This window comes from Danio rerio, chromosome 4 (genome assembly GCF_049306965.1).
Source record: "Danio rerio strain Tuebingen ecotype United States chromosome 4, GRCz12tu, whole genome shotgun sequence".
NCBI lineage: Eukaryota > Metazoa > Chordata > Actinopteri > Cypriniformes > Danionidae > Danio > Danio rerio.
Genome location: NC_133179.1, coordinates 14,297,676 through 14,310,595, shown reverse-complemented (window position 1 = coordinate 14,310,595; position 12,920 = coordinate 14,297,676). Strand labels below are relative to the sequence as shown.

General features: G+C 34.0%; 1 protein-coding gene across 50 annotated transcripts in view; it reads right to left on the bottom strand.

Moving 5' to 3' along the window:
- Positions 1-1,938: 1,938 nt before the first annotated feature.
- The window catches only part of nrcama (neuronal cell adhesion molecule a), an 81,453-nt gene continuing 70,471 nt past the window's right edge, over positions 1,939-12,920 (bottom strand). For 19 of the 50 annotated variants that reach the window (XM_005164636.5, XM_021475020.2, XM_009300131.4 and 16 more), the window contains 5 exons: positions 12,044-12,166; positions 11,087-11,242; positions 10,334-10,465; positions 9,222-9,300; positions 1,939-5,732 (listed from right to left, as the gene is read on the bottom strand). In XM_005164636.5, the coding sequence (XP_005164693.1) occupies positions 5,498-5,732; positions 9,222-9,300; positions 10,334-10,465; positions 11,087-11,242; positions 12,044-12,166 (725 nt within the window). In that variant the 3' untranslated portion in view covers positions 1,939-5,497. Of the gene's footprint in view, positions 5,733-8,386; positions 9,079-9,221; positions 9,301-10,333; positions 10,466-11,086; positions 11,243-12,043; positions 12,167-12,920 lie in introns of those variants that run through there. The other 31 variants (XM_073946098.1, XM_073946102.1, XM_005164637.6 and 28 more) reach the window with 6 other exon arrangements.

The window sequence follows — 12,920 nt, the reverse complement described above, 5'->3', positions numbered from 1 at the left end:
CACTGGTAGGGGGAGGGAAAGAAATAGATTATTTGTTGTTTAGATGCAGCACAGTAGGCCTATATAAGGAAACTTAGAACTTCAGCACACCCCAAGATGTATTATATGTTGTTATAATAAATATTACACAATTTAAAAAATCTGTATTACATACAAATTCCAAACGGAGAGAATCAATTAAATTAGATAAAGAGGCTAAATTACTGTGAGGTAAAAACTCAACCCCCATAATTCATTCAGAATCTGTATTTTGGCATTCTGACTGTTTGTTTCCCAGCTAAAGCCATATTTAAAGCACATTCTTGTGAATGTCAGAAATGAATGTCAATTGAATATATAATTGTATAATATTTATAAGAAAATACACCCTCAGAAATAAAGGTAGGCTATGTGACCTATCACTGGGGTGGTACCTTTTCTAAAAGGTCCATATTACTTCAAGGGTACATATTAGTACCTAAAAAGTACATTGAGAGTTCACTCTTAGCTGATGATTGTTTATAAAGCTTGTTTGGCATGCTGTCCCGGAAGAGAAACCTGAGCTCAAGATCCTCGAGCCCGGGGCTCCCACCCTCTTTGCAAGGCGAGAGGGAGGTTTAAGCTCAGGTAGATCTCGAGAACTCCCTTGCTGTAGTAGCTAATGAACAGAAAGTGATCGCTCTTTAGAGATAACTACTTATAGGTGCATGTTTATGGTGCCGATTTGGATTAGTCAATTAACTTAGGCTGCATGTTATTTAACGGTGGGAGGAAACCGGAGAACTCGGGGGAAACTCACATGAGCACGAGGAGTACATGTAAACTCCGCACGGAAACGTTGGCTGGCTTGGTAAGGACTATAACCAGTGACGTTCTTGCTGTGAGGTAACAGTGCTAACCACTGGGCCACAGTGCCACCCAACTGAGGAGAAGTAGCAGTGGAAGGGGGGATTCTTCAAAACGAAGATGGCTGTTATATGGAACTTAGGGTATTTATAGTGGCTTAGGAGTCGTCTGATTGGTGAATCATAAATTGAATAATGCGGGGCCGGCTGCAAGCAATAAGAAGCACGTGATCCTCTCGAAATTAGTTTATGAATAAACTTCACAAAGTCCTATTAAAATTTTTAGGTACTAATGGTATAAATATGGATCCTTCAAGTACAAATGTGTACCTTTTGAAAAGGTACTACACCAGTAACAGCTTGCGTACTTTTATTTCTGAGAGTGTACTATAATTAATTAGGGGAAAAAATAATTTAACTTGAGATCAAAGAATTTGAAACAAATAGTTTCGTTTAACTTGAATGAACTTTAACTTTCAGGTAAACTTTTATGCTGCAGCGGGTCATTAACTAAGCCACCAGCAAAATAAATCTCAAAAGTCTAAGATATGTGGAAAAGTCTAAAGCTGTTTAAACTATTAAACTAAGGTTTCTATAATGTAATATTTAATATTGCACATCAACAGTTATAAAAAACAAATTGTGCGTCTGGAAAGTATTCATAGCGCTTCACCTTTTCCACATTGTTTTATGTTACAGCCTTATTCTAAAATGGATAAAATTCACTTGTTTCTTCAAAATTCTTCACAAAATACCACATAATGACGATGTGAAAAAAAGATTTTTTTTGAAATAGTTGCAAATTTATATATATATATATATATATATATATATATATATATATATATATATATATATATATATATATATATATATATATATATTTATATATATATATATATATATATATATATATATATATATTTATATATATATATTTATATATAAAAAATCCATTTTGAAATAAGCCTGTAACATAAAAAAAATGTGGAAAATATAAAGCGCTATGAATACTTTCCAGATGCATTGAATATTATTGGACAATTGTAAACAATTCATATTCTTTCATTAAAACAATTATGCACAAGGAATAAAATCAAAACCAGACATATGGTAGTGAAATCCGGAAACCAACATTTATTTTAATTCTTTTATATACAAAATATTTTTTTTTTTTGCGATTATATTATAGAGTAAACCATTTCACAGCCTTTCATGCTTTATTTTCATGTAGCTTTAACATTAACCAGAATATTATTTCACACACTACGTTTCATCCACCTTTGCTCCCTCTGACAGAAAAGCATCAAAAGATTCTGCACACACAGCAGTGCAATCCGGCCTCGTTCTTTGGGGATGTGCCCATATCTGCTCTCATTTTCTCCTACAGAAAACATGTCATAAACTAGCTGGCCAAAGAGAAAAGAAAACAACAGTGCCATTAAAAGAAGAAGAGCTGATGGGAGTGTGTGTGAATTCAGGTGCGGTTCTCAGCAGTGCTACCTTACATACTCAATAGACACAAACTGCTAAAATAAAATCCACTCTGGTGCATTCTGGGATTTAGAGTCTTTCGAGTGATTTGGGCCTCCTCTGGATCTGTTCAATTGTCTAAAATAATTCCGGCTGGATATTTACAAAGCAAATCTCATTTCTACACATTGAAAGCAGACACCCCCCCACAAAAAAAAAAAAAAAAACTTGATGCAAGTTATGACAAGCAAAATCATGAAAATCTAGGGCCCAAAAAAAGAGGCCCACATTGAACAGACATCCTCAAACGCACATTCAAATGCACACATATATTCATGCATGCCTGCATAAACCGCACACACTCCGGCCATATTTGATGACAGCACCACTGCCGACCGTATTATTAGTGAAGCCCTGATTTCAGCACACTCCACAGCTCGTAATACTTCATAACATGCAATAACGGGACCTTTAAAAAAATGGTTACATCTTGTGAGAATGTGTATATTTTCGATGTCGCATACGTTGAGATTTTTCCATGGACAGGCTACTGCAAACTCCGCAGTTGGATGTTTCCATCACCGTTATGAGTCGCCGTCGATGTGTCAGATCAACAGCAGTTCACTCATTACAGAAAAGTGGCAGTATTTTTAGCTGTCGATGATGGGAATGAAATGCCCCTCACCTCCCATTTAAGGTCATTTCTCTGGTGACTGACATCATTTGCTTGAGTCCTGCAGTTTTCAATCTGCGGTGTTGAGCATAATAAGCGGGCTGCGCTTGGACTCAAATGATCAGAAGATTAATTTTTAGAATAATGTTCTCTACCAAGGCACTAAGGAACCGTGCTGAGGGGCCTTCATTGCATCCCATTCCATTGTGGTGTGAATTCTGGTGCCCAAACGAAGGGCGATGAGTGGCTACATGGCTGATTTGGGTGCTTTCAGTACAGTAAAGTGAACCGTAACTCCTTCAGTCCATCGCTGACATCCTTCAAAAGAGGTTTGTCATAAATAAATACAGGGTGCAAAATAAACCACATGAGAACTTGGGGGAAAAAAGAGGACAAAACCACATTTGAGTGTCTGAAAAGAGTGCGTGTGTGTCAAAAACATGCTACCTCACATCCCTGATGACCAGTTTTTAAATTCTGTGATTTTTGTAGATCCAAACGACGGCTAGGAACAGGTTTTACACGCATTACATACTCCGCAACAATGCCCACAAAGACAATGGTGCCTGAAATGTGCATAATACCGTTTTGAACACTGAGGACAGAACGTAACGCATTCAGCTGTGAATCGAAAGTCAGTTATTATATAATCCGAAAAGGTCCACGGTCTCCACAAAGCTGGATAAAGGTGCGGTCACATAAGCAAGATTTTGCACCCAAAAAAGGTTTAGTCACTCGCTTCGAATAGTATTACTCGATTGAACAGTGGTTATCAGCTGAGAGATATGGGCCAGTAGGGGCCTTCTATGCCTACTAGTAGGATCAAAATGCTGTTATCATTCATCCACATGGTTAATAAGCTATACAAATAGAGAAGACTCCAAATTCAGATCTGTTTTTACATTACTGTGATGATTGGGTTGAGGGTTAGGGAAGGGGTAGACGTTAATAAAATACAATTAATGAGAAATTTAATAAATAATAAAAATATTTCCTCTGGTTAATCAGCTATACTAATAGAAAAGACTCCAGATCTGTTTATACATCACTGTGACGGTTGGGTTTAGGGTTGGGGTAGAGGTAGATGTTAATAAAATACAATTGATGGGAAATTTAAAAAATAATATAGATAATTCTCCTGGTGAATCAGGCATACTACTAGAGAAGACTCCAGATCCAGAACTGTTTTTGCTTTACTGTGATGGTTGGGTTTAGGATTGGAGTAGACATTATTAAAACACAATTAATGGGAAATTTAATGAATAATATAAATAATTCTCATATTTAATCAGCTATAGTAATACAGAAAAATTCACGTTAACTCTCTTCCGCAGCCGTATGCGATCTATAGACCATTTTTAAAGATGTAAACAAAAACAATGGTCACAACGTATTTCCTCTTTCACTGTTTTAATTTCTACAGCTTACAAGAATCCAAAAGGAGCCACATGTTAACATGATGATAGCTGGTTTAACATTAAATTATGATTTAACTGTCTCATTACATTTATAAAATAGTTTGATGACAAGCAGGAAATGTTCATTGACTACATTGAAATGGCCCATAGCTGATTAACAATGTGGATAGATGATAACAGCATTCTGAGCCCACCAGTAGGCACAGAAAGCTCCTACTAGCCAATTTCTATCAGCTGATAACCACTGATAACACCCGATCAATCAAGTGATAACATTCGAATCGGCTGCTCTAGTTTATAGCGTAGTGAGAAATGAAGCACCATTCACAGGAATCACATTCAAATCAAGCCGGTTTCAGATGATCTGTGTGATGAATTGGTGGAAAACATAGTCAAATCTTTGTTTCTCTCACAGAATCCCAAATCTCAGGGATTTAAATTTGAACATTGCCAGTAATTTGTTAATAAAAAATAACTCATAAATCTGTTTAAGGAAATCTTTCGCCTTAAAATGAAGTATCACACAGATTCTTAATGGATCTTGAACAGTTTTAAGAACTAACTTTGGGTCGGTCAGTATGAGAAGCAAAATGTTTGTGTGGAAATATTTCACCTTTTCAAAAAAAAAAAAAAAAAAAAAAGAAATCTATTCCAATTGAATTTCACCTGCTTTATTAAAAAAAAAAAAAAAAAAAAAAAAAAAAACGCTTGATGTGACCTCACCTTCTGCTGTTTCAAGTACAAGATGTCAATAACTGATTCCATGTGTTTCCAGGAGACGAGATGGTGTGATATAATGCCATCCGACGCAAATGGGGCTATGTTAATAAAATAGTTTCTCATATATGTCAATTTATATATTCCTCTACACATATATTGATATATATATGTATGCTTGCCAAAAGATAATACGCTTCTTACTCTACATCTCTGCGACCGGTAAAGCTAGTACTGGCCCTCTTCTCGTGGTTCATCATTTCTGATGGGCGTTCATTTAGATTTCATTTGCTGTGTGATGTCAAGAGGTCACAGTGCAATAGAGACTGTTCTCCGTACGATGATGTAACATGGGGTTGGGCGTTGTATGGGCCAAAGGAGGTCATGAAAGGTTACACAAAGGAGTTCATGGCGTTGACTGGAGAAGGAGCCTCCGAACTCTCGTTTCCCTCCGCAGTGTCTTTTTCCTTCTTCCCGCTGTACTGGCCAATGAACGACCCATCCTCATTAAACTGGCCGTCTCCTCCCTCGCCGTAATCCACCAGGCTGTCGTCACTGTCGTCCTTCTTGACCGTGCCATTGGATGGTGTCCGGCTGCCCTTTAGGGGCTTGTGATCCTCCGTATCACTGGTGTAAAGAGTAGAGACAAGGGGAAGGGGGAGGATATTACAACAGCACAGGTTTAAACCAGCTAAACATAGTGGAGATGGTCCATTTCCAACATGCGCTTTAGTGCCGACAGTCCTTATATGTATCTTTTGTCTACATCCGGGAGGCAGAAGTTGGTCATAGCGTGCATTCGGAAAAAGGTATTCATTTGGGGGACATTCATCATAATGCATGAACCACTTGTCTCAAAATCGGAGAGTAAATAATAAAATCATCATTGAGGAGATGTAAACAAATGCAGTATGTTAATATTATAAACAAAGTCAAATCACAACAAGCAATCCATAAACACAATTAGCTATGCAGTTTTCTTTTCGGTGTAAATATTTACAGCTCTTTGTTTGAATACGATCTACATGGATTACGGGAGATTTCAGGCATGCGAGACTTGCAAAGCACCCTCTTACCTTTCTAAAGACCTGAACCCCCAAAAAATCAAAACACACACAGGAGGAACAAATGAGACAGACTGACATGTTTGACAATGAGGTTATCACTTTACAATAAAGACAAACGAATGCAGTGACATCATACATCACAAATGATGGACTTTGTGAGTAGAACATGGGTAATGTTAATAAAAGGCAACAAAATAAACAAGCAAACATGGCTAATGGCTGCTGTCATTTGCAATGATTTGACATTTATTGACTTTTTTGAATGAATAATTAAAGGGTAACACTTTATTTTGAGTATTAGTAGACTGTTTGCTTAATGTCTGTTGGTAAACAGACATTTAACTGACTATAAAAACTTTGCAAGTACATGTCAACTCACACTAACCCTAACCTAAAACTCTACTTATAATCCAATGAGAATTAGTTGGCATGCAGATGCAATGTAACCTAAATTCAACAAACGGACCATCAAAATAAAGTGTGACCGATTAAATAATTAGGATTTGTTTATATAAAGTAAAGGGGCTAATAACTGAGAAGAAAATTAGAGAGCACATTTTTTATTGCATTAACAACAAAACAATAGAATATATGCACACAGGCTTTAAATTTCAGTCAGCCAGCCGCGGGGCTTGGTGAATTGTCATACAAAATCGACAGGGCTAACCACTGAGCCACCGTGCCGCAATTAAAGATTAAGCATTTATGAACTGTTCTCTAATTTTAAACCAGTGTTATAAGAGGCACCAATGGCTATAATGTGAAATGCAGCCAGCAACCTATGGCTTGTACTGTATGTTACATACATACAAGACATTTAACATGATGAATGTGTAAATAGATGAATATGAAAATGAGTAATTGGATCTTTCCTTTCAGTGCATAAAACACTAAAAACAGCAGTGTCAGTGATCAAAAAGCAGCAAAAAAGTCTGTAATTCACTGACATCATATTAACAGACCAGGGGTGCGTTTCCCAAAACCATCGTTAGCCAACTAAGGTTACAAGTTCTGTCGTTACAAACATAGTTAGTCCAACCAACATTCGCAAACTTGTATGCTTGCAATTACAGCTCTAGAGCTATATTTAAAAGCATAATTCTTGGCTATGTTCTATTCCCAGTTATCCCCTTATGCCCTATTCCTTTCGAACTTTACAACATTTAAACTTGGAATGATTAATAAAAAGCATTAAAGTCATCTCCCTTAGGTGTAATTTGCTTTCAAAGTATTTTACAGTTCACTTTTAGCAATATTGACAAACTATAGGTGACCTATCATTTAAAAGCGGAATTTATTTGTGAAAACAAAACATATAGCATACATTAATGCTTTTAATTTTAAGTAAGTTATTTATTAAGAAACATGTCTGTTCCCTACTGTAGGCTATATGACATGGGCCAAGTGGTTAGAACATTTCTGCGGTGGTTTGTGTCACAGTCGTAAAAGTAGACTTTTCAAAAATTAAAAAAACAAAATAAAAAAATAAATAAACATTATCCTCCTTAATAATAATAATAATAATATTAATAATAATAATAATTATTATTATTATTATTATTATTATTATTGTTGTTGTTGTTGTTGTTGTTATTATAACTTTTTTTAATAAAGTGTTAGCTAAGTGAAAACAATATAGATATAGAAAATGAGTGCATGTTTTTACCAAAACTAGGTAACACTTTACAATAAGGTTCATTAGTTAATGCATTTACTAACATGAACTAATCATGAACAACACATGTACAGCATTTATTAATCATAACTGAACATTTACTAATGCATTATTAACATCCAAGTCCATGCTTGTTAACATTAGTTAATGCACCATGAGTTAACATGAACTAACAATGAACTACTGTATTTTCATTAACTAACGTTAAATAGCATGAACAAATACAGTAGTAGATGTATTGTTCATTGTTTGTTCATGTTAGTAAATGCATTAATTAACATTAACTAATGAACCTTATTGTAAAGTGTGACCCAAAACTAATATTGGATTTTTTTTTAAGTGTGTGTGTGTAAAACAATATAATTTTATACAAAAAATTATGGTCATTTTCTCTAAGGGTGTTACTCCGCCTCGCTTAGAGCGTCATTATGGATGTTTTACATTATAACTAAGGAGGTTCAAACAATAGATCTGCATCGGAGAAACTATGATTTAATCGCTTTATCATTCATTTCCCAAATGATGCATCATACTATGATAATTCAGCCATGAGTTTTGTTGTTGTTTGGGAAACGCACACCAAGTAATTAAATGACACTTATGATGGAACTCAAATCAAATTTGTCCTGAGACAAGAATGGGCGTTTTGACTATATCTGTATATAAATATTACATTTCCCAAGACTATATAGTCATAATCATGTAAGACAACATACAGTATTGTATTTATTCCTTGTCTTAGCATAACACATAGCAATTCTTTGTATCACAAACACAATAAAAAGCCATTCATACATAATTCTTAAATAAAGCCTTAACTTATATCCAGTAATATTTAATACAGAATTTAATTTAAGTCTTAAATCACTTTACCCCAGTTCCAATTTCATGTACTGCACTGACACGGCATTAATTATGACAATGACCAGACATATTATGAAAAACACACACAAATGCAAAACAATAAATACGAAATATTAATGGTAATAAATATAACTAGTGACAATAAATATTAATGATGACACAAAACAATACAAATCACAGCAATGAATCCAACATCAAATGTCTTTGTTTTGATTTACAGTCATATAAAACACAGCTTTGGTTAAGAAATGTTATGACGTATTAAAAAAAAAAGTTTGTTCCTGCTTTCCTTGAGCTGTTTGTTTGTGGAAGTGCCAAAGCTGTTTAATCTCATCTCAGAGGAATGAAAAAATTACGATCTGATTCCCTGAGCAAGAGAAGCAAGTTTGCTTTTAATGAGTCGTGAAACCACAACAACAATTACCTTTGGTGCAAGTATAAGCATTTGTTTCTTATCAATTATGATCAATGTGATTTAAATAATGCAGTTCAGCAAGTACATTTCCTCACCTGTACTCCCCAAATGTCCCATCATCCTCTTTCATAGGCTGAATCTCTGGGTCTTGATGGGCATCTTCTTTCTCTTTTACTGTATTTTTGGAAAAATCACAAAAAGTTACATTGTTAAACCAACAAATTCAATATTTGTACAGAAATTTTAAGGGTTAGTTCAGTTTCTACCGTAGACATTCACACTTTCCCTCTAAAACAGACTTTGAGAAATGCAAAGTTGCTTATAATTTCAGATATTTATTTAGTTTTATTGTTTTTTATGATTATTTTTTTTCTTCAATAATTTAACAGTACCATCGGTTTACACACTTTTACATCCTTTTAAAACCCCTTTCCCCTCCCTTCCCCAACAGCGGCAGTTACAGTTGTTGCTATCATAAATCCAGTAAATATACATAAATAATATAAACTCAATAAATGAAAAAGCACACAAACAGAAAAACATACTAGTAAAAAAATAAAAAATGTAAAAAATAATAGCGCAATAATAATAATAATAATAATAATAATACATAAACAAATCAAATAAGATAATTACATTTTTACTGTTAGTCTCACTAGTGACCTTATTCTTCCTCCAAAAATGCCAAATAATTTCCCCATCTTCTCTGATAAACATACAATTTATCAAGTAATCTATATGTCTATTTTGTTTTATTCTAATACATCTAACTTTTAAAGGATTTGCTGCCAAATTTTTCCTGCTCTCAACTCAGTTTAAAATATGTTTATACCAAATGTATACTGCTATAATTTTACAGCAACTTCTAGGTTAAGGTGTGCATATTTATTCATATTGTGTGAATGTGATATCTTTTCTAAATATATATTAGTAGTATGGACAAAGATTTGTTTTTTAATGCTATGCTAAAACAAAACGCACTTATTATAAACATAGCCTAAGATTTTATTTTTCACCAAATTTTTCCTCTATTAAATGTTTTTAGTTTGATCACTTAACAAACATTTTAAAAACATCAGTTCTGTTTGAACAGATTTTTTAATGAAAAAAAAAAAAACATTTTAATTTGCGACAGCATCAGTAAATCGTTACATGAAGTTTAACTACTTAAATAGAACCTCTCACATCAGATAGCACCTTCACATACCTGGATATTTGCCTCCTTTGTTCCTCTTTATAAAGCAGACGATGAGGAGCACCAGGATCAGCAAAGCGATGGCACACATCAGACCGATAAACCAACCTTGTGTGGCTATTTCAGCCTGCCTGTTGGTCATGGCTGCACACACACATACACACACAAAAGACAAAATTAACCAATTCAAACTTAAAAAAAATAAAAAAATAGCTGCCATGCGTATGTCAAAATAAAAACAAACAGAATGAACAGTAAATAGACTTAAAATTAAAGATGCATTTTTATGACAATAACCAAAAGTGTACTCATATTTCTGTCATGCATCTTTATTTCCATGATCCCGCCAAGTTCAACCATGCATAATTTGTTAATAACTCCCTACTTTGGACTTTTCTTTCAGTTTCATGCAGATGTCATAAAAAACAATAACAATACGCACACAAATAAAAAATCGAATCACCACCAAAATATAAATGACTTGAATGCCAAGATCAACATTATTTAAATGACACAAATAAACTAAATAAATAAGACAAACCAAATGAATAAGTAAAAAAAAAACCTATATGGATTTAGGGAAGTGCATTAAAATCAATGCAAGATCATGATGGACAATGGATGTCTTGCATGCAACTACAATTCCATAAACCCATCTGGAGTCCAACCATGCGTCGTTTGTTAATAACACCAAACTATAACTACAGTCTGGGTGGGGCTTGACAGATGATTGAGAGGTGAGTTGGACGCTGGCACTCTCCTCACCTGGAACTGTTATCAACATCTCTTGTGTACTGTGGATGGTTGCGTCTGAATGGTCTTTGGCTACCAATCGGACCCTATAGGACATCCCCGGCTTTAGTCCTCTAATCTGAAATGTCCGAGTGCCATTTACAAACTCGGTTTTCCAGGGTTCTTTACCTGGAGAAAAGGGCCGACGGCAGGGGAGAGATTATGGCAAAAACCAATCGCCCAGGCAAAATATAAAAATGTTTAATTAGTTAATTAAGTCAATCTTTAAAAAAAATAATCAAATGTGATACAGATATTTTCATTACATATCGGTCAAAGATGTGATTCACATCAAATTATACTTACAAAAACTATTTTGGCATACCTTTATAGAAAAAGATTTATAGTTAAGTTTTAGTAAAACATAATGACATTTCCAACAAATTAAAATTAAGTGAGTTTAAGATTTACTTTAGCATAAAATTCATTTTAGTTGGGTTCAAAAATCTATAATTGAAGAGTTTAGATGCAAAAACCTCTAAATTCCGTCTGAAATATTTCTCTAAAATGAGCATTTTTATCAGGGTCCTGTGTGTATGTTCAGTAATTTCACTTTTATAGCAAAGAGTAAGTCCTTTTCCTGGTCTACAAAGTGAAATATCAACATAAACAAAGGGGGATGAGAATAATGTTAATTTTGCAATGAATTTCTGATGGCACTTAGAGGTTTTTGCATCTGAACTCTTCATTTGGTGAATCAAGGTAAAAATTAAACTCTAAAAATGTAAATAATTAAATAAATAAAGCTGTATTACACTTTTACTTTTATAATGGAAACCTCTTTTCATCTTTGACCCATATGATAAAAATTAATCTAAAATTAGACAACATACTTTAGCTACAAAAACAGTAATCAACTGAATCTTTGAAACTTAATTTTAGCGCTGTTTCTATATAGAAACGTAGAGAAATTTTTTAGGAAAATCTTACTGTTATCAACAACATATTCCACATAAACATTCCCATCGGGCCCCAAGTATTCCCAGCTTATGACTGCATGGTCCTCCTTCACCGAGGAGTTCACGTTTCCAAACATCGGACCAGCAGGTGGCGCTGATCAAGCAAGGAGAAATAACAATCGATGTATATATTACGAAGAGATGAATGAACAACTATTGTACAAAATATTTGAATGCCTATCGGCCCCCCAAAAAGGATAAATGTGTAACCTGCAGAATACAATTAAGTTCTTCAAACTGCCACTAATGTTAATATTGTATTTCTGAATACATTTATGCATTGTTGCAAGTGTTTGTTTGGGTCCACTAGAGATGTATTTTACAGTATTTTTAAAAAGTTTGGTTCAATAAAATGTTATGTTTTTTAAAAAAAGAACAATTTATGGTATTTTACTGTAAGTATGTGTCTAAAACTGCAAAATATGGAAAAAACAATAACACTATGAAATTAAATCATAATTTAAAAACTATGTTTCTGCTTTAATATGCAATTAAAACCATGATCCCTTTCCCCAGGATTCTCTGATGAATAGAAATAGCTAATTTTTAAAAAAACTTTTGTAACATTACAATCTATTTACTGCCACTTGTGATCAATTTAATGCATCACTGAAAAAAACTAACACTTTACAATAGCAGTACATGAATGATGTGTTAATATGTCAACTAAGCATTATCATGAACTAATGATGAGTTAATGCACGCGCTAATCATGAACTATTTTTAAAAACATGAGTCATGTGTGAATAACGGCTTCCTTAATAACTTGTTAGTACATGATTGTTTGTTTATTAATGTATTAATTACCACATTAGTTAATTTAACCATCATGACTTTACTTGGAGGGA